The sequence below is a fragment of the Lytechinus variegatus genome, chromosome 11, assembly GCF_018143015.1.
Source record: "Lytechinus variegatus isolate NC3 chromosome 11, Lvar_3.0, whole genome shotgun sequence".
NCBI lineage: Eukaryota > Metazoa > Echinodermata > Echinoidea > Temnopleuroida > Toxopneustidae > Lytechinus > Lytechinus variegatus.
Window position 1 is genome coordinate 13,213,408 of NC_054750.1, and position 21,200 is coordinate 13,234,607.

Genomic DNA, 21,200 nt, shown 5'->3' on the forward strand with positions numbered 1-21,200 from the left:
CCCTTCTGTGTAGCGCATGCGTACTATAAAGATCAGCCGTATAGTATTGCGACGCATACCACATGCACATTCTGCTGTAGTCAGTAGTGACCTACGATTTTGTGTTAACTTTAAGATTAAATTCTGCCAGAAATTTCAAGTTACTGGGAATCGGAAAGCCAGCGAAAGTATAAGCCCAACAAGATGCCGAAAGTAAGAGTAGAGAAGAAGTCACGCGTCCACGATCAAGTCTACAAGCAAGGTAATGATCACTCACAATTTTACCGTGATCATGCTCACGACATTATGTTTATGTTGCCCCATGCGTGAATAATCGAGTGGTGTAACTCTGGGAGCTCAACCGCCGAAGCCAAGGATCAGTTTTAAAGCATAATTATCATGATAAGATGAAATCGTAAGATGAATGGAGGTTGATGTTGATTGATAAAACCACCGCAAAATGCCAAATATGAAAATTTCAGAGGAAAGGAATGCCATCAACAGACAAATTTAAAAGAAATATTGATATATTTTGGCGAAATAAGCACTGTGAGCTATCGAGCTTCCATGACTCCTCACGCAAGCTCATGAAGTAGTAGTTTTCAGTGACCAATCCTACAAGAAGCGACCAGGGGCCTGTTGCATGACGAGCTGAGCGATACGTAGGAACGTCCTAGGACCATTCTTCCGAGATAGGAAGATTGGCGACAAATCAGCGCTTTCCGTTTCACGAAGGCAATTTTGTCTTCCAAGTCCGCGACATCGTTTGACATCGATATTATCGGAAAAATATTTAGTCTTCATCGTCACCTGAACCTTTTATTTCGGAATGACGACTTTTCATAAAATCATTTATTTCAATAAAAGGAGATCAAATGATGTTTTATTTATTACTGATTGTAGAATTGATGTATGGAGCTTTATGAGGTAAAAAGAGAAAAAACCTCAAAGATTCACAAACATAACTGAATAAAATCAAATTTTTCATTATTTCCCTTATTTAGAACACGGTGTCCTTTTAGAGACACCTTTCATTGATATTTCAACGAAAGAGACCCTTGTCCGGTATAAAAATTGATTTGACTAAGTAATTTCAACATTTTATTAGTTCAATATTTTGTATTTTTATAGAATACTTACATTTAATTGTAATTTTGCAAATTATGCGTTAATATGTTATTTGTTGAGGTAAATATAGGGTTTGAATGGAGTAAACAATATCAACAGTGTCTGATTGTACGAGACTAAAAGGGAAAATATGAGAGGCTGCGTGTGAAAAATCTAATTTATTTATTTGATTTGTCAGATATAACGCAAGAAATACGAGTGTTTATAGAGTACCTCAGATGCATGATGAGTAACCGAAGACAAGGAAAATATGAACATTGCTGCAAACATGGCCAAGTAAATAAAGTAGTGCTTTGCAATAATAATTAAAACATAGAAAAAGTTGTGCAATCCACAATGGAGAAAATAGTATTAACAGAAACAATGCTAAAAATTACAACGATCATATTAACGTTGGTCATATCTAAAGTTGATCACTTAATTTTTTTGAAGTTTATATAAGAATATAAGGTTTAAGAATATACAAAATGTATATGTACAATATTTCAAAGTTAAGTAAGGGAGGAGTAGAGACTACCGTGATCCTTTTAACATGACATAGGAGCCGAAAGGGGCCTACCCTACGATTTAAAATGTGCCTCTTTGTATGGATTTTCCATAATATTTTATTTGATGAACTTATCTTCATTTGTAACGATTGTGATGGATTCATTAGCTAAGCCTAATTTGTATCTTAGAATGAGCTATTTTGATACTGCAGATTTTTGTTTTGTGTCACTGTTTCACATCTCAAGTTATCCCAAATCCAAGAATTAATTTTCATTGATTATAATTAATCTCATCAAAAAATAATGTTTAACATCTTAGTTTTGTATCGTTTTTTTTTCTTTGTTTTTTGCTTAACGCTATAAACATGCCTTTTTTCCTTATATTATTTCTTTTAAAGAAGTTTGTTTTCATGTTGTTCAATTATTTATAATGAGAAAGCATGAGGGGTCGGAGAGATAGTGTCGCCCATTTCGATAGTTCAAGTTTATTTTTTTTTATGGAAAAGGGGTGGGGATATAGGACAGAGGGAGAATAAAAGGAAACATAAACATATTTTTAAAAATATTTGGGCCTACATTACCCCGGAGAAGTTAAAATGACATCCGTTTTTGGTCGTCTAGTCGACGTGATATTGATGACAACTAGCCCCCATATAAAAGATAACTTGGCGCCATCTCAGATAAAATCAATCATCAACCCCCTAAAAATATGTTTAAAGGTGATATGTCAGAGTGGCTTGCCGTAAACGCGTTTTCTCTCAATGCCGACGGTGGCGGGCGGTGTGCAAAGAAGATCATGCCTACGTAGGACATGTCTGGAGGTGTCTTTCCAAGGACCATTCTTCGTATCGCTTAAATGGGCTTTGTGAAACAGTTGAGCGATATCTCATTCTTACGTAGAATGGTTCTACGAAAGACCATTTCATGCAACAGGCCCCAGGAGTTACAGGCTTGCGCCTTCATCCCGTACCAGATGATGATGATGATGTTTAATCTAGTCTTGAGCCGGGACTCAATGATGATGTCTTTTTCAAATACTTTCTTCATTCCTCATTGGAGTCTTGAACTGCTCGTCATATAAACTTCTCAAAAAAAGTTTGGAAATCTGACTTTGATCGATAGTTCATATCAATGTATTATTAAAAGCAATGAACAGATCATTTAATTATCTTTAAAATGACACCCTACCAGTAGAGGCGCACGGCCAATATGACTGTCTCCCATGAGAGAGATTATCTCCAATATCAGAGACTTTTGTAAAGAATTTGGGTATCCAATTTCAGAGACAGTCTCCAGTTTGGGAGACATGTTTACATTTGCTGCAAAAGGATTACCTTGGCAGCAAATAAAAATGTGATAAGCAGATTCCTCATGAAAAATTACCCCTTTTCACTGTGTCTAGTTTTGTTTTGATAAGGATTTTTGTTGTCATCCACACACAAAACAAATAGGCTTCTGACCTCAGTGAGACAAAATATTGGGTGGAAAAAATTACACTTTTGTTGGTATTTATTTTGTTCTTTTGTGAAGCAAGTCTCCAATATGGGAGATGTCTCCCCTATTGGAGAGAGTCTCCCATATTGGCCATGCGCCTCTACTCTCTACAATGATTTATGGTTCACATATGGAGGTGCAGTGCCTTGTAATGTGGGGCAAGGTCAAAATTCAAAAGTTGCAAAATGACACAATATTAAAAGTCACTGTTCTTTTTTCCGTGGCGATGAGTAAATTTCTCAGCGGTTTCTTTTGACTTTGATCAATAATTCCTCATCGGTTTAAGTACATAACAATGTGTATTTAATATCAATGAATAGATCATTTAATTTTCTTTAAAATGATACCCTACATGATGTGATTATCGTTCACATGGAGGTGCAGTGCCTTGAAATGTGGGGCAAGGTCAAAATTCAATAGTTGCATAATGACACAATATTGAAAGTCACTGGGTTTTTTCAGTGTCGATGAGTGAGTTTCTCAGCGGTTTCTTTTAATTATTTTCATGCATCTACAGCATGTTATCACTTTAAAGAGAATCAAATAATCTTTTGAATGATGTAAAATATGCATTGTGTAAAATTGGGAGTTGGGAGAAATTTATGGCCAAACACAGATTTCCAATTTTTTTATGAGGGGTTTACATGTATGTATATTAAGAGACACATGTAAACACAGCTGGATTTCCCTAGGAAATCCAGAAATCCATCTTTTGATATAAAAATCATGTTAATTGTTCTGATTTTATTGATCTCTACACCTTCCTACACCTAATGCATAGGAAGGTTTTAAAAAAGGTCAATTAAGATTTTGTTTAAATGAAGGTTTCTTAGTCTTAACAGACTGATGTCATGTAGGTCCCTCGATCCAAATGTACACAACACAAATACAATAGGGTCATGCCTTGAACCGCTTATGTATTACGTACATCCGGTTAGCGAGGCCGTTTTGAAGAACAATTTATAGATAAAAATTATTATGTCACAAATACTAAAATTTAATACGTGATTTTAAATAATTAGTAATATTATACTAATTGTTTATAATCAATGTAAATTCAAGCAGCGAACCAATTCAGGGGAATGAAGTTCATCCCCCCCCCCTTGAATAGTGAGACTTCATGCATTTACATGTGGTGTACTGGTGTGCACTGATAAAATTGTGATCTGTGAAATATTAAACTGTATTTCTTTTATGTTGTATTTATCAGGAATCTTGTTCAATACTGGGATAGGACAACACATCCTCAAGAATCCTCTTGTAATTGAAAGCATCATCAGTAAGGTACAAATATAATTAATCTTTTAGTTTTATTTGTGATCGATTGTGATTTGCTGCATTGAATTTGTATTGCTTGACATATTCTGCAAATGAAATGTACTTTAAAATCGAAAGCATGCTTTGGACAAACATAATCAAACTTTTGATGATTCATAACTCATTGTTGGATGGATTTCCTCAAAATCATGGGTCTGCTTTTATAGAAACAAATATATCAGGGTGAAATTTCCTTTGGAAATGTCACATTGTAGAGGAGGACATTCCAATGATTCTTCTCACTACATGAGTCCTCATTGGAACTGTCCAAAGAAAACTGATGTATCACTAGCAATTCAATTCATGTTCATCTTTACTTGGTGAAACCATTTATCTTATTTTGATTTCAGGCTGCATTGAGAACAACTGATACAGTCCTTGAAGTGGGTCCTGGTACTGGAAATATGACAGTTAAGATGCTTGATAAGGCCAAGAAGGTATGTGTTAACCCTAAGTAATGATAATCTCACATCTTATTGTGCAATTGATGTTGAGTTTTCCCTGGGGTGATCAGAGTATCAAGATTACAGGAATGTGGTATTTACAACACCAACACATCATTAAAGGACAAGTCTACCCCAACAAAAAGTTGATTTGAATAAAAAGAGAAAAATCCAACAAGCATAACACTGAAAAATTCATCAAAATCGGATGTAAAATAAGAAAGTTATGACATTTTTAAGTTTCGCTTAATATTTACATCCTGGCTGGTATGCAAATGAGGAGACTCTGACATCATCCACTCATTACTGAACATCCTATTGGAGTTTCATGTCACATGACCAAGGTCAAAGGTCATTTAGGGTCAATGAACTTAGACCATGTTGGAGGAATCAACATCGAAATCTTAACCTGAGGTTAAGTTTTTGAAATGTCATCATAACTTAGAAAATATATGGACCTGGTTCATGAAACTTGGACATAAGCTTAATCAAGTATCACTAAACATCCTGCATGAGTTTCACATCACATGACCAAGGTCAAAGGTCATTTAGGGTCAATGAACTTTGGCCGAATTGGGGATATCTGTTGAATTCCCATCATAACTTTGAAAGTTTATGGATCTGATTCATGAAACTTAAACATAATAGTAATCAAGCATCACTGAACATTTTGTGCAAGTTTCAGGTCTCATGATTAAGGTCAAAGGTCATTTAGGGTCAATGAACTTTGGCCAAATCGGGGGTATCTGTTGAATTACCATCATAACTTTGAAAGTTTATTGGTCTAGTTCATTAAACTTGGACATTAGAGTAATCAAATATCACTGAACATCCTGTGCGCGTTTCAGGTCACATGACCAAGGTCAAAGGTCAATGAACTTTGGCCGAATTGGGTGTATCTGTTGAATTACCATCATAACTTTGAAAGTTTATGGATCTGATTCATGAAACTTGTACATAAGAGTAATCAAGTATCACTGAACATCCTGTTCGAGTTTCAGGTCACATGATCAAGGTCAAAGGTCATGTAAGGTCAATGAACTTTGGCCATGTTGGGTTTTTTTTGTTGAATAACCATCATATCTCTGTAAGTTTATTGGTCTAGTTCATAAAAAGTGGACATAAGAGTAACCATGTATCACTGAACATCTTGTGCGAGTTAGAGTAGTATTCAAAGTCAGCACTGCTGCTATATTGAACTGCGTGATGCAGGTGAGACGGCCAGAGGCATTCCACTTGTTGTGAAAAATAAGCGAAAGTTTAAAATGTCATAACTTTCTTATTTAACATCTGATTGTGATGAAATTTTCAGCACTATACTAGTTTCATTTTTCTCTATTTATTCAAGTCAGCAGTTTCCTGGGGTGGACTTGACCTTTAGTTATAATAAGCATAAAATGGCATCATCCTTTAATGTATCATTTTGAAAGTGTTACTTTGTGAACTCTAGAATTGCTCACCAATCTCAGGTTAGATAGATAAGCACTGTGTATAAACAGAGCAACATGTATACACAGTACGCATGTGTGATGGTTTTCAATCTACCAGTGAATGAATTATAACTTTGATTTGCTGCTTCTGGACAATCAGCAGAGTTATTTAATCAAGTACATTTTTTTCTTGACATATTTCATTATTATTAGGATTTCAATTCTTTGAAGTGTTAACTTTGACTTTCCATTGGGTATAATATGTTGCAAATATTTGTATGTTTATTTCTTTCTTTTAGGTAGTTGCTTGTGAACTTGATCCTCGTCTCGTTGCTGAATTACAAAAGAGGGTTCAAGGAACGTAAGTTGTTGTTGGTTTTAAAAGCTTTAAAAGACTCATCTGTATAAAGTATTCCTTGTTAACTTGATAGATGGTATCTCTTCCGGAATGTGAATCAATGACTAATCAATCTATTTAATCCCCAGATCTGACTCACACTAGTGACCTTATCTGTAACCAAATAGAGTATTGTGCCTAAATATCTTGGAAAGTTTCTTTTTTTTTTAATGAGAAAACCCAATTTGTAACAGAAGGTCAGTTCCATAGAATGAACTTAATGTATGAAAGTCTGACTTCTATTTTTCTTTGTTTTCACTTTACTTCATTATAAACTACTCAAGGGATCCAAAATTCACAAAGTGAAAAGAACTATGGTAATTCGTGATTTGTCAAATGGTGGATTAAATATGTGAGATCTAGGTATACAGTTAAACAGCTTTATGTTAAGATGGCTTTTCAAATATTTCGATGATACTAAATCAAAATGGAAATGGATGTTTGATAAATTAGGTGGAAGCTTTATTTTGAGAAATTGTAAGTGTGATCCACAATATATCCTGTCATTGAAAATGATTCCAAGGTTTTATTGTGAAATATTATATGTCTATTTTACTTTTACAAAAGAAAAATTGCTTAAGGAAAAGAAATATATAATCTCAAGTGCAGAGATTTGTAAAGAATTGTTATGGTTTAACAACAATATCAGACATAATGGAAGGATGTTGTTATTTAAGAACTGGATATGGTCAAATATTTTGTTCATTGGTGATCTGGTATCTAAGAATACCATTCTTAATGTAAATAAGTTAAAAGAAAAGTTAGTCAATCTCAGGCGCGTACGCAGGATTTTTGAAAGGGGGGGGGGGTTTTCGAGCTGATTTTTTTTTTTTAATCTCAAGCCCAGTCTCTAAAAAGTGATGAGCGGGGGGGGGAGGTGATGGTTTTTTTTTTCAGCGCTGCAAATAAGACAATAACATTTAAGTGGGGATGGGTATGTAACAGTGCGGTCATGACCCGCGAGCGAGCATAAATTTTCTCGTTTTTGCGTTGAAAACATAACCTTTTTGTCAATAGTTTGTTGGTATCATAGTCGATGCTACATGTCCTTCGGATCGTAGCAATCATGATATGGCCAACCGCGTAGCCAGGATTTCATTTTGGAGGGGGCGGTAAATGCACGCAAAGCGTGCCAACACTTACAGCGGGGTGGGTGCAGGGAGGGGGAGTTTCCCCCTCCCGCGCGAAGCTTTTAGTGTTTCATAAATTAAAATGAAAAGGAGCCGTTTCTCTTGTCTCTAGTACCTCCAATTCGGTTGACTATATTGCGATTTTGAACCTTGTTTTCAAAAGTGATTGTAAACGCACAAAAGACGTATACAATGGAGGAAATTAAAATGATAATAACTCCGCGCGTAGCGCGGAAGCTAAAGTGTTTTATCAATTTTTCTTGCCATAAAAAGGGTCCCGAGAAAAGGGTATTCTCAAAGATATATTGAAACTTTCTTTGGAAAGATCAGATTTGATTACAAACAATTTAGCATCAGTGCATATTTTTAACTCACAAAACAGAGGAGAAGATTGGTAGAGGAAGATATTCCTCCCCGCGATGAGCAATGAAACTCTGAAATTTCAAAGGGCGGACGTTTCATCAAATGTAGATATCTCTAATACCCAATCGTCTCTAATTCAATTGATTTTCTAAGATTATTGAATTTCATTACAAGGAAAATAGTGCGCATAAAGTTGAAACTTCTGTGATTTATTGAAATTATCTGTATAATAAAGGATGATTAATTTTTTTGACTTATCCTGAAGCGCTTCATTTTGAATATAAAGAAACTTAAGTGTCATTCAAAATTTCAAACTGAGGGCGCAAAACAGGACAGGAGATGAATGTATACAGGGAAATGACATGAAGTTTAATACAATTTGATTTAAAAAAATATTGTACTTTTTTATTTAATACGACACGAATTCCATACCTTCCTCTTTTTAAATTAGGAACCTGTTTGCCCCCAAATTATGGTTGTTTATAGTAATGAGCTGAAAAGCGGGAGAAGCTGACTTTATGGAGGTGACGGCAGAAACTGATATAAAGATTTTACCCGCTCGGAGCCGACCAGACCAGAAGTTGCGCGATCAATTGAAAAAAAAAGAGATAACTTCATACATTTACTTCGGCCTAACCTTACTCAAATTCATGCCCTAATGTATACAATTTTAACTTTAACTGGCAAGAAGCACATAGCTGAGGTGGAAAAACAGGGTTAGAGAAAAGGTGGGGGAACAATGGAGAACTTCAATATTGTCATTTAACCGTGCGCAGCGCGGAAGCAAAATTCATATATGAATTTAAAGCAAGAAGAGTGAAGGAGTTTCTCTTTTGAGAAAAAAATAAAGAATAAATAGAAAAATCACAAAGCTACCTTTCTTCCCTTTCCTTCCTTCCCTTTTCCTTTTCTCTCCTTTTTTCCCTTCTTTTTTTTCTTTTTGGGGACGTTTTTTTTTTGGGGGGGCGACCGCCCCCCCTGGCTACGCGCCTGGATATGGCCTTGATCAGAACACTAGAAACTTGAAAAATGTCATGAATAATTACGAGCGAGCGGAGCAAGCGAGCCGAAATGTTTGCGTTTTTCCGTCAAAACATACAATTCTTCTCAATAGCTTGTTGGTAATGATTACATATTAGTTGATGATACATGTCCTTCTGCTCGTAAGTCTCATGATATGGCCTTGATCAAGAGACTAGAAACTTAAGAAATTTCATAAATGATTACGAGCGAGCGAGCCGAAATTTTCGCGTTTTCCCGTCAGGCTCTTGCCCGATAACTCCTTGACCAGACCAACCTCTTGGGAGACAAGCAAAAAAAAAAAAAAAAAAATGAAAAGGGGGGGGTTTGAACCCCTGAAACCCCCCCCCCCTTGCGTACGCGCCTGGTCAATCTTGATGGACAATGGTTGTCAGAATATGCAGTTTGTATAATGTCAATACCAAAAATGTGGAGAGAACAACTAAAAGAAAATAACCTTGCTTTATTTAGAAAATTTAAAAATTCAATCTTGAATGACGAGTCATGTATGCCATCTGTAAATACATTACTTAATTGTAACTCTAGAGTAAAACAAATTTATCAAGAGATGTTGCAATTAAATGTTGAAAGATCAAGGGCCGAATTATTTTGGAAAGAAATTTTAGATGAAGAAAATAAGAATTCTTGGTTGTTTACATGGACACTGAAACTCAAAATGCCATAGCCCATTTTGATTTCAATTTTATGTATGATTTATTACCTACTCTCTGTAACTTAAAAAATGGAATTTAAGAAACACAGATATTTGTAGTGAGTGCAATAAGTTGAGTGATTTATTTCATTTGTTTTGGTTGTGTATAGAGGTTGATAAGTTTTGGAAATACGTCGAAGCACTCATAAGAAAATGTCTAATTCAAAAATTTCGTTTGAAGCCTCAGCATATTGTTTACGGTCTAAGAAAAGAAAAAGGAAAAGAAATTAATTTAATTTTGAATTATGCATTATATTCTATTTACAAATGTTACAAGATAACATTAGTTACAATGAAAAAGATGAAATTTTATGATTGAAAATTATGTTCATATATGTTGTGGAAAAAAGATATGATAATGAGAAAGGTAACGAAAGGAAAATTTGTATATGAATATGAGCAAATGGAATCTAATACTAAATAACTTGTAAAACTTTTGTTTGTGTACATATATATGTGTATATTTTTATTCAAATAAAGAAGACCAGTACTGGTTTAAAAGAAAAAAAAAAAATAAACTACTCAAGCCATGATAATTTGAGAGTGTTAATCATTTATCGTATAATTCACAAAGTGGACACAAATCATTTCTGAAAGTCAGGCAAGTGGTGCAGATGTAAATACTCTGGAATTTCCAAGCAACGCATTTTTTTATTATTACTTTTCCAGACCATTTGGTCCCAAGTTGCAGGTGATAGTTGGTGATGTGCTGAAGACAGATCTGCCTTTCTTTGATGTCTGTGTTGCCAATTTGCCATACCAGATCTCTTCTCCGTTCGTCTTCAAGCTTCTTCTTCATAGACCGTTCTTCAGGTAGGATCGCTTACAGTTTGAACCTAACATATTGATTAATTTGAATACATAATTTCAAGAAAACATGGGGTGTACAAGAAATACTACTTCGATGATATTTCCATAAGTTTATGAGAATGATGATGATTTGATTATACTTTTGTTTCACAAATTCAAATGTCAAAGGGTACAGGGGGTTTTCAAACTATGTTGTAGTGATAACAGTAACCTGTTTTAGGGATCAACTTCGAGCTTGGCTCATATGTGCACAAGGGCATGGCAATCTGAATATCTGTGGAGTCCTAAGGTTAAAGGTCAAAGGTCACAGAGGTCATTTGTTTGAAAATTTAGGTAAGGTGTGTATTAAAAAAAGTCATTTCTGATCTGCCAATTAGGAGGCACTAATTTTATCAATCAATGTTCAATAGATGATGCAAAAGATGTTTTACTCATCGACCATATCAACTTCTGTCCCTTTTTGGTGATATTTAAAGGGGAATCCAGCCTTGGCCATAAAATGTTGTGTTGGGAAGAAGAAAAATAAATTAAACAGAACGGCGAAAGTTTGAAAGAAATCGGACAAGCGATAAGAAAGTTATAGCTGCTTTAAAATTGAGATCACTAATAGTATGTAGATTTCAAATTGGCAACTGGGTAAGTAAATTATGACAAGGGGCAAGGACAACTTTCCCATAGGCCATGTACTTTATTATCAGGGATTTGTGGTTTTCTCTTAAGTACCTATTCCCCTGGGGCAGTAATCTAAATATAACCCAGGTAGTATATTGTTTTATGTCCTCATGAAAGAAAAAATTAATTTGAAATAAAACTTTTGGGAAAAATGATATTTTAGCCATAATATGTATTGGAGTACATGGAAGAGTAGTCCTTGCCTTACATCACTATGACATCCCATATGCGGCCAATTTGAAGTCTCCATGGGTATAGTGATTACCAATATTTACAACTTTTAAAAATTCATAACTTTCTTGTTGTTTGTCCAATATTGTTCAAACTTTCACCTATTAACTTGTCTGATTTTTCTTTTTCTTATAAAAACAAGTCTTTATATGGGTTGGATTCCCCTTTAACTGCATGACCATATGAATCATGGATGTCTAACTTATCAAATGACAATTTAAATGATTGGATTACAGGTGTGCAGTGCTTATGTTTCAGCAGGAATTTGCCCAGAGGTTGGTAGCAAAGCCTGGTGACAAGCTATACTGTAGGCTCTCTATCAACACTCAGCTACTGGCCAGAGTAGATCATCTTATGAAGGTAGGCATCTAACAAGATAGCAACAGTAGAGCCTTGTTCAGACGTAACGTAACATTGCGCAGCATCATATTTGATGCTGATGCTGGAGCGTTGTGGCCAAGTTGATTAGTCTCCGGACTTTGAAACAGAGGGTCATGGTTCGAATCCCAGCCATGGCATAATTTCCTTCAGCAAGAAACTGATCCACAATGTACTGCACTCAACCCATATGAGGTAAATGGGTACCGGTAGGAAGTAATTCCTCAAGAAGCTGTGTGTGCTGTGAACGCCTAGCTTAGCCGGGTAATATAGGAGCGCCTTGAACACCTAACAAGGTGGATATGTGCGCAATATAAATACCCTATATTATTATTTGTGTACAATTTCAATGATGTACATTGTTATACAATGTCCATTTTATGTCTTGTTATCTGATCTTTTGACGAGAAATATACACAACAAAAAAAGTAAGTCCCCCCCTAAACAAACATCAATAATTTCCGAACCAATGCGAGTTTTTGATATATTTTTACATGAGCGTGTAGGTAATTTTATAAGCTACCCTATGAGTAATTGTTGTGGATGTATCTTACGTCATGCTTCAGTGAGCACCGTCAGAAGGCAAAAATGTCACTTTGCAAAAGTCACAAGCAAAATATCACGACTTTGATTCCATTGTATAGGAACTAATTCGACATTCTCATCATGAAAACTAGTCAGAAGGCTTGGAAAGGGTACTTTCTAAAAGACGATACAACTTTTTAAGCTAAATTTCACGGTTGAATAAACTCAAGTCCAATTTGCTATAATTGGATTTTTACACATTTCTTTCAATGAAAAATGCTAGAATATGATGACAGTTATTTTTGGGAAGACTATCTCCAACAATATTCACCGTTTCACGGTTCAATGAACATTTATTGGAAACAAAAAATGCGATTTTCAAATATCGTAGGCAAGTATTGCTTCATTTTTCTAACTGAAAATGATCTTTTCTCAACTTTTTTGTTATGTTCATGACCAATCAACATGCTTCAATGATTCAAAGGTGTCAAATTAAACATTTACGCTTGAATGAACATGAGGAATGTGATTAGCTCTTTTTTTACGTTATTGGAAAAACTGCAATTTGTAACTATGGATATCTGTCACACAACTCCTTTCACAGTTCATTTGATTTGATTTTTATGAAAATCCCGATGTTTAATGCATCAGTGAGCACACAATATTCGAAATTATGCAATGAGAAGAAAGTTCAAGGCCTTGGCCCCGCTCTGTACCGAATCGAATGGTTATTTTGGTGTGCGCACATTTTGGATAGTGTTACTCTGAAGCCATGTGCGAAGTTTCATGAAATAACTGTTGGCAGAAGTAACAAAAACCGTCCATGAAACAAACCCTCATTTCATATTTGTTAAAATTTTTACTTCCTCTCTCATAGACTTGTGTACATTATGGGTGCATATGTTTAAGCATACGTAAACCCCTTATTCAATATGGTGGAACTTTTTTTTCAAGACTGTCTTTAGCAATGTCGTTTGGCAGTAATGTTTATCAACCTATGGGCAGAATTCTGTGCAAAAATGAAATCGATTTGTTTGTTTATGGATGAGTGAGCACGCATCAAAGTGGGAAAATTTGTATTTTCAATGTCACAGACTCATTTTAAAGGGTAATAAAGTGAATATTGGGGGCAAATTTGGTTTGAAAGGTGTCTTTAATTGCTGTTGTTTTTATCATCCATCATTTCTATCACCAAACACTTTCCGAACTTTAGCCATTTCATGGTTGAGCGAGCACATTCGAAAATTTAGGAATGAATACTCTTTATACTGCATAAATGTATTCTTTTCCTAACAATTTCTCAGGATCAGTTGAATGTATGGACAGATCAGTGGTGTATCCAGAATTTTAAATGGGGGAGGGGCCTATAATCGGGGAGCCATCAACATTTTCAAATTTTAACATGATCTAACAAGTTGTAAAAGATAATACCCCCAAAACCCTATGATGACACGTCACTATACAGGGGCCGCAGAGCAGTTTTCAAAGTGGGGGGGGGGAGGCTGACCATGCCAAAAATCACAATCGTATTACATTTTTGTACTTGCTTATGGAAAAAAGTGGGGGGGCTGAAGCCCCCCAGCCCCCCCCCCCCCCCTGCTTCCTCGGCCCCTGCAATACATCGTGCTCACTCAACCATGAACATACGATATCAAAATTTGGTCTGAAATGGTTAAATGATGGATAGTAAAACAGCATAACATTATAAAGTTCACCTAAAAACAATTTTTGCCCAACTTTGTATTTGCACAATCTGAAAAACGACTCTTGTGACTTTCAAAAATGGTCATTTTTAATTCAGTCTTTAATTACTCATGCATGACTCAACCGATCAATCTCATTTTTCCCCAGGAGCTGCTTCATGAGTGTATAAAACCACCCATGAAATATCATATCTCAAAATAATTCGGTTCAAAAGTTACAGCACTTTGATTTAGGGGGGACTTACTTTTTTTGTTGTGTATATATTAAACTTGAACACACTGCAAGACTAGTATTTACTCTTTTGTTTATTTTTTAGGTTGGTAAGAATAACTTCAAGCCTCCTCCCAAGGTAGAGTCTAGTGTAGTAAGGATAGAACCCAGGAATCCACCCCCTCCGATTAACTTTCAGGTGAGTAAACAATGACAAATATATTGCTCGAATGATGGAATAATATCAAATAAAATTGAAATAGTGTTGTGATTCAAGCAATCTCAAAGGTATTGAGCTAAATGATTACAATGTTGTAAAATAGCAGGAGTACTTGCCATGTTCAAGGAGAATATGGTAGTGTACATAGAATTGCTCCTCTGCTGCTTTTATTTTGGAAATATGACAATGAATATATTTGAGTTTTTTATATCAATAATTCAAATTATTATCTGTATTGGATGTTAAAGCAATACATTAAAATGCATATCTTGGTCTGCATCAATTGCCCATTCATTACCAGAGCGTATTCTGAGCCATCCAATATTATATAAGTATTACACAGTGGTCCTTTATGTTGAACTAACTTGGCTTTCCCAGTTTGATCGGAAACAGTGTCTTTTGAATGAGAATCACATGATTATCAGATTAATGGAATTGAACTTAAAGGGGAATGAAACCCTTGGAACAAGTAGGCTTGTTTCGAAACAGAAAAACAAAGAATAAGAAAAAAGAAAGTTTGAGAAAAATCATACAAACAATGAGAAAATTATGAGCATTTGAATATTACAATCACTAATGCTGTGGAGATCCTCCCATTGGCAATGCACCAAGGATGCGTGATGTGACATGTAAATAACTTTCCCTTTGATGGACTATAAAATACCCCCCAAAAGACTCCTTTTGTTTTTTCTTATGGTGATACAAAATCTTTATCCATGATGTATTCTTTAAAAATCTGTATTACAGATGGGGAGAGTTGTTCACAAGTGACATCACACATCTTTGTCACATTGCCAATTTGAGTATCTCCATAGCATTAGTGATCGCAATATTCAAATGCTCGTAACTTTCTTTTTATTTGTCCGATTTTTCTCAAACTTTCATCGATCTGTTTCTTTGATTTTTCTGTTTTCACAAAAGATATCTTGTTCCAAAGGTTTTATTCTCCTTTAATAATATCTTACCTCCCATTCTACATTCATTCTTGTATTAAAGTAAATTATCATTGTGTTACTTTCATTCCATTTGTGATCTATAGGAATGGGATGGCCTGGTTCGCATTGCTTTTGTAAGGAAGAACAAGACTCTATCTGCTGCCTTTAGGTGAGTTCAGGGGCCCGTTTCATAAAAAGTTACAACTGTTGTAACTTTGCCATTATGGCAACTACCATGGCAACCTTGATTCTGATTGGCTGCTGAGCCCTGTTTCCATGGTAGTTGCCATAATGGCAAAGTTACAACAGTTGCAAGTCCTTTATGAAACGGGGCCCTAGAGGTAGATTCATGAAGATGTCAGTAAGACTTTTTGTACAACTTGTTACCTTTTTTATGCTATTAAACGTCTTATTGAAAGCGAGAAATTGAATTGATGAAATATACAACAACAGAATTCTTATAAGCTATAAAATACTAGAAAGGCAGTTTCATGCATTTTTTCAGCTTACCAGCTGAGCATTTCTGTGAGAAATGTTTCTGTATACTTTGAATGAGTAACTGTTAAAATTTATTTGAGTCCAATTTTAATTTAGATTGATTTTTGAAACTGTTGAGGTCAGTCTTGGAAAAGCGTAAAGGAAACAAAGGAAATGTTGACTCATTGTCTTAATATTGTGTAGTTTATGTAGTAAATAAAATTTCATGATTGCAATATTTCGTAAATGTAGCTGAACATGCATGTTCATGTTTTTTTTTATTTTAAGATGAACAATCAAGATATTTGCATTAAGGATTCTGTAGGAAAAAAAATTCATTTGATTTAAACCAAACTAATTTTGGTATTGAAACCAACTCACAGTTGAGGTTAAGATTGAATGGAGATTCAGAATCTCTCTCATGAAAAACTATAGTCCGCTTGCGATTTGGTAGCCGAGGAAAATCAAATACAGATCAAGTCTATAAAAAAAATGAGATTTTTGTGCTATAGTGAATGTTTCCAAAACCTGATCTCTCTAATTAAAGGGGTGGTCAGGGCTGAAAATATTTATATGTTAATACATAGAGTAGAATTCACTGAGAAAAATTCCGAAAATTTCATCAAAATCGGATAACAAATAATAAAGTTATTGAAGTTTAAAGTTTAGCAATATTTTGTGAAATCAGTCGTCATGAATATTCATTAGGTGAGCTGATGATGTCACATTTCCACTTTCCGCTTTCTTATGTTATTTCATAAAATCATAATTTTTTTCATTATTTCATACTTGTGTGAATAATGTCTCCCTTATAATGAAATAAGTTGCAGCAATAAATATCTAATGCACTAAATCAATTGTCAATCCAATTTTTCTAGTTCTTGGAGGAAAAAATTTGAATAAACCTAATTTCATATGATAAAATACAAAAGAACAAGTGGAGATGTGACAACAGCCCACCTAATGAATATTCATGACATCTGTTTTCACAAACTATTGCTAAACTTTAAAATTCAATAACTCTGTTATTTGTTATCCAATGTTGATGAAGTTTTCGGCATTTTGCTCTGTGAATTCTACTCTATTTATTGAGCTATACATAGTTTCAGCCTGGACCATCCATTTAAGACTAAATTTGATCTATAAAAAAATTTGTTTATTCTTTTCTATTTTTCAGGAACAAAGGAGTTGTTGAGATGTTGGAAAAGAACTACAGGATACATTGCTCTGTTAAGAACATAGTAAGTCATGGTGCATGATATAACAGTTTAGGTTTTTTTTCCAATCATGAAATCATGAAAACTGTAATAAAATTGGCAATTCTATATATGGCACACTCCTATAAGAAATTATTTGTCTTCTAACAATAACATTTTAAAGCTTGTAGATAGATGCCAAACATAATGACAAATTCCTTAAAAGCGTTTATCATTTAGGGTAATACAGAATACAGTCACTGGAAAAAGAATTAAGAAATTCATAGATGGTCGAAATTTATTTCCTGTGAAGCTTTCATATTTTACAAGTAATTCACAACTAATGCTTGGGCACTCATTTTTTGCATTTCCCCCTTTATTTGGGTCTAGCTGTTTAAAGCTGATGCCACATTTTAGGGATGCATTTGAAGTAAATGACAGCAGAGAATAAAAAGAACCAACATGCAAAAATAAATTACCATTAAATTTTCTTAGTTTTGGTGAAGATTTTTGTCTCGCCTGCATAGCAGAGCGACGCTTTTCCGACGGCGACAGCGGCGTCGTCAACATTGAAATCTAAACCAAGGTTAAGTTTTTGAAATGTCATCATACTGTACAAAGTATATAGACCTAGTTTATGAAACTTAGACATAAGGGTAATTAAGTATTACTGAACATCCTGCATGAGGTTCAGGTCACATGACCAAGGTCAAAGGTCATTTAGGGTCAATGAACTTAGACCATTTTGGGGGAATCAATATCGAAATCTTAACCAAGATTAAGTTTTTGAAATGTTGTCATAACTTCAAAAGCATATGGACCTAGTGCTTAACACTTAGACACAAGGGTTATATTGTATTGCTGAAGATCCTGCCTGAGTTTCAGGTCACATGATTAAAGTCACTTAGGGTCAATGAACTTCGGCCGTGAATGAACTTCGGCCGGTAATTTGAAGAATTGTCATCATAACTTTATAATTTTTTGGATCTAGTTCATGAAACTTGGACATAAGAGTAACCATGTATCCCTTAATATATTGTGCAAGTTTCAGGTCACATGACCAAGGTCAAAGGCCATTTAGGTTAAAAAAAACTTTGGTAATGTTGGGGGTATTTGTGGAATCATCATCAAGTCTATGGATCTAGTTCATGAAACTTGGACATAAGAGCAGCAATGTATCCCTGAATACCCTGTGTACATGGGCCAAGATGAAAGGTCATTTTCATGGGCCAAGATGAAAGGTCATTTAAAGGTCAATGAGATCTGGCCGTGTTGGGAGTATTTGTTGAATTGGCATCACAACTTGAGAAGTTTATGGATCTACCTCATGAAACATCAACATAAGGATAATCAAGTATGAATGGTTGTTTTGCATGTGTCTTATGTCACATGATCATGGTCAAAGATCATTTTGGGTCAATGGATATAATATTTTATTATCATGTTAGTGTTTTCTTCTGTGAATAATTATTCATTAGCTGTTTTCAAGGCAGCACTGCTGCTATATTGAATTGCGTAATGCAGGCGAGACTGCCAGGAGCATTCCATACTTATTCAATTAAAGCTTCTGACAGTATTTTCTTTTATTATTATTGTTGCAGCCTCTAGATATTTATCACATTAATTTTATTTTTAACAATATACTCGTTTTTAAAAGTATATATATTTAACTTGCTTTGCAATTGTTTAACTTATTTTTTTTTTACACTCTATTTTAGCCCATACCAGAGGACCTAGACATGAAGGATAAAGTTACATCAGTGATAGAAAAGATTGGATTTGAAGGAAAGAGGGCAAGAACTATGGATATTGATGACTTCTTAAAGTAAGTAGAAATTTTCATTTCAATGATATACGGTATCTCTGTTCATTGATTTATGTTTAATCTGTTTAGCACAATTTGATTTCACTATACCACATAATGGCTTTTTCTATAGACCCCCCCTGAGCCTGATAAATTTCAGACTAGGTCAATGGACTAATTGAAAGGGGGCAATTTGTTCTGCAACATATAGAAATAAATTCGAAATTTGACAAAAAAATAAGACATGAAGCTACTTTAAACACTTTTTATATTGAATTAATGTGCTCTTTTGGATATTCTTTGTCATTTTTTTTCTTTCTCATTATTATTATGAATTCAATTTATTCTAATGTCCCCAAATCTATTTGCTGGCTTTATACACCTTTTTTTCAATTATGGTGACTTAAAAAAAAAACTGTCATCTGCATGTAACATGCATTCTTTGCTCTGTGTATTTTGATTGACAGATATCAACAAGAATTTTTTTTTTAATTTTTTTGATATCTACATCAGAATGACAGCTGCGTTGATTTAAAATGTAGGGTTGGGAAAGCAATTTCTTTATCACAGGAAGGGTAGTCCGTAACTTTCCTCTCCATTCCATAACACCCTGCTGTGTTGCTGGATTTTTTTTTACCTCGGTAATTATCGGAACATTCTAAAGTTATGAATTCTAATGAAATCTTCCTCTAGACCAGTTGCTTGAAAATATTTTTTATTTATGCTTCTTATTTGAATGCTGTTTGTAAGTGAAATAGGAATCAATATATTGTTTGGTGACCATATTACATTTTATCCAACATCAAGAATTATTCATATTTGTACGATCACATCAATTTGCTTTCCTTCTCTCATTTTGTTTTCTTTAGGTTATTATCCAGTTTCAATTCAGAAGGGATCCATTTTTCATGATACATAGCATCGATTAAAACTCTTACAGACTTGATTGTCGATGTATGCTTGATGTCGCAAGAATGGCATATTAGTTGGAAAGGACACAGATAACCAAAGGAAAGAATCAGAAAACTGGGAGAAAGTTTCACAGATGGTAGCAGTAATCATGAAAGAACGACTACCAGTGATTTGAGATTCTCTTTTCTATTCCAGAATTTTTTACCTTATGGTATCCTTAACAGCTAGAGCATCAATAATGTGACAAGACCAGCCTCGCCATTGACATACAACAAAGGAACATACAGGATTTTTTATTTAACTTGTGTTTTAAATATTTCATTGTATGGTGAAAAGTGGATATGCATTCATCGGTTCTATTTACCTTGTCAAATTTGGGGCATAAACCAGTTTGTCAATATTTTTTGTCATAATTTTTATCTTTGTTGATTTTTCGTAAAATCAGTTTTATTGGTTTTTCACTTGGATTTATCACCACAACTTATAATACCAAGGAGATATCACACACTTCTCCTTGATAATACTGGGAGCCTTTGTATGTTATAATTATTCAAAGAGTTATTATTGTTCATGTTGGCGATTGTTGTATATTTATATTTTTTAAAGAATGAATGAAGCATGTTTTGAAGTCGAAAATTAACCTATTTGCATGGAAAAACATTGATTTCAAAGGAAAATCCAGCTCAAATAAAACTGTCTTGAGAAAAAATGAAAATCAGACATGTTGATAGGTGAAAGTTTGAACAATGTCAGACAAACAATAAGAAAGTTATGAATTTTCAAAAGTTATAACAATTGGGTAATCAATATACCCATGGACACTTCAAATTGGCCACATATATGATGTTATAGTGATATAAAGGCAAGGACTATTTTCCATGTACAGTACTCCAATACATAAAGTGTGCCTTCTTTTTTTTTCAAGTTTCACTTCAAATTATTTTTTTCTCATGATGACATAAAACAATATATTACCTGGCTTATATTTAGATTACTGCCCCCAGGGGAATGGGTACTTAGGAGAAAAACACAAATCCCGATAATTAAAGGTCAAGTCCACCTCAGAAAAATATTGATTTGAATCAATAGAGAAAAATCAAACAAACACAATGCTCAAAATTTCATCAAAATCGGATGTAAAATAAGAAAGTTATGACATTTCAAAGTTTTGCTTATTTTCAACAAAATAGTTATATGAACGAACCAGTTACATCCAAATGAGAGA

The 21,200-nt window shown here is 34.4% G+C and overlaps 1 protein-coding gene across 1 annotated transcript; it reads left to right on the plus strand.

The window, feature by feature from the left end:
* The first annotated feature begins 89 nt into the window (after positions 1-89).
* Positions 90-20,927, plus strand: LOC121424278 (probable dimethyladenosine transferase). The gene is made up of 11 exons (XM_041619905.1): positions 90-241; positions 4,300-4,373; positions 4,757-4,843; positions 6,579-6,640; positions 10,571-10,714; positions 11,851-11,974; positions 14,538-14,630; positions 15,691-15,755; positions 17,241-17,304; positions 18,978-19,084; positions 19,933-20,927. Exons 1-11 carry the CDS (start codon positions 184-186, stop codon positions 19,973-19,975), a joined length of 921 nt encoding a protein of 306 aa, XP_041475839.1. The 5' UTR covers positions 90-183; the 3' UTR covers positions 19,976-20,927.
* The last annotated feature ends 273 nt before the right edge of the window (positions 20,928-21,200 follow it).

What these genes read in the sequence shown, in the direction of transcription:
- LOC121424278 (XM_041619905.1), top strand. Translation starts at nt 184, where the DNA reads ATGCCGAAAGTAAGAGTAGAGAAGAAGTCACGCGTCCACGATCAAGTC. An exon ending in CCCCTCCGATTAACTTTCAG is followed by an intron (nt 14,631 to 15,690) that starts GTGAGTAAACAA and finishes TGTGATCTATAG; the next exon opens with GAATGGGATGGCCTGGTTCG. An exon ending in GATATTGATGACTTCTTAAA is followed by an intron (nt 19,085 to 19,932) that starts GTAAGTAGAAAT and finishes TGTTTTCTTTAG; the next exon opens with GTTATTATCCAGTTTCAATT.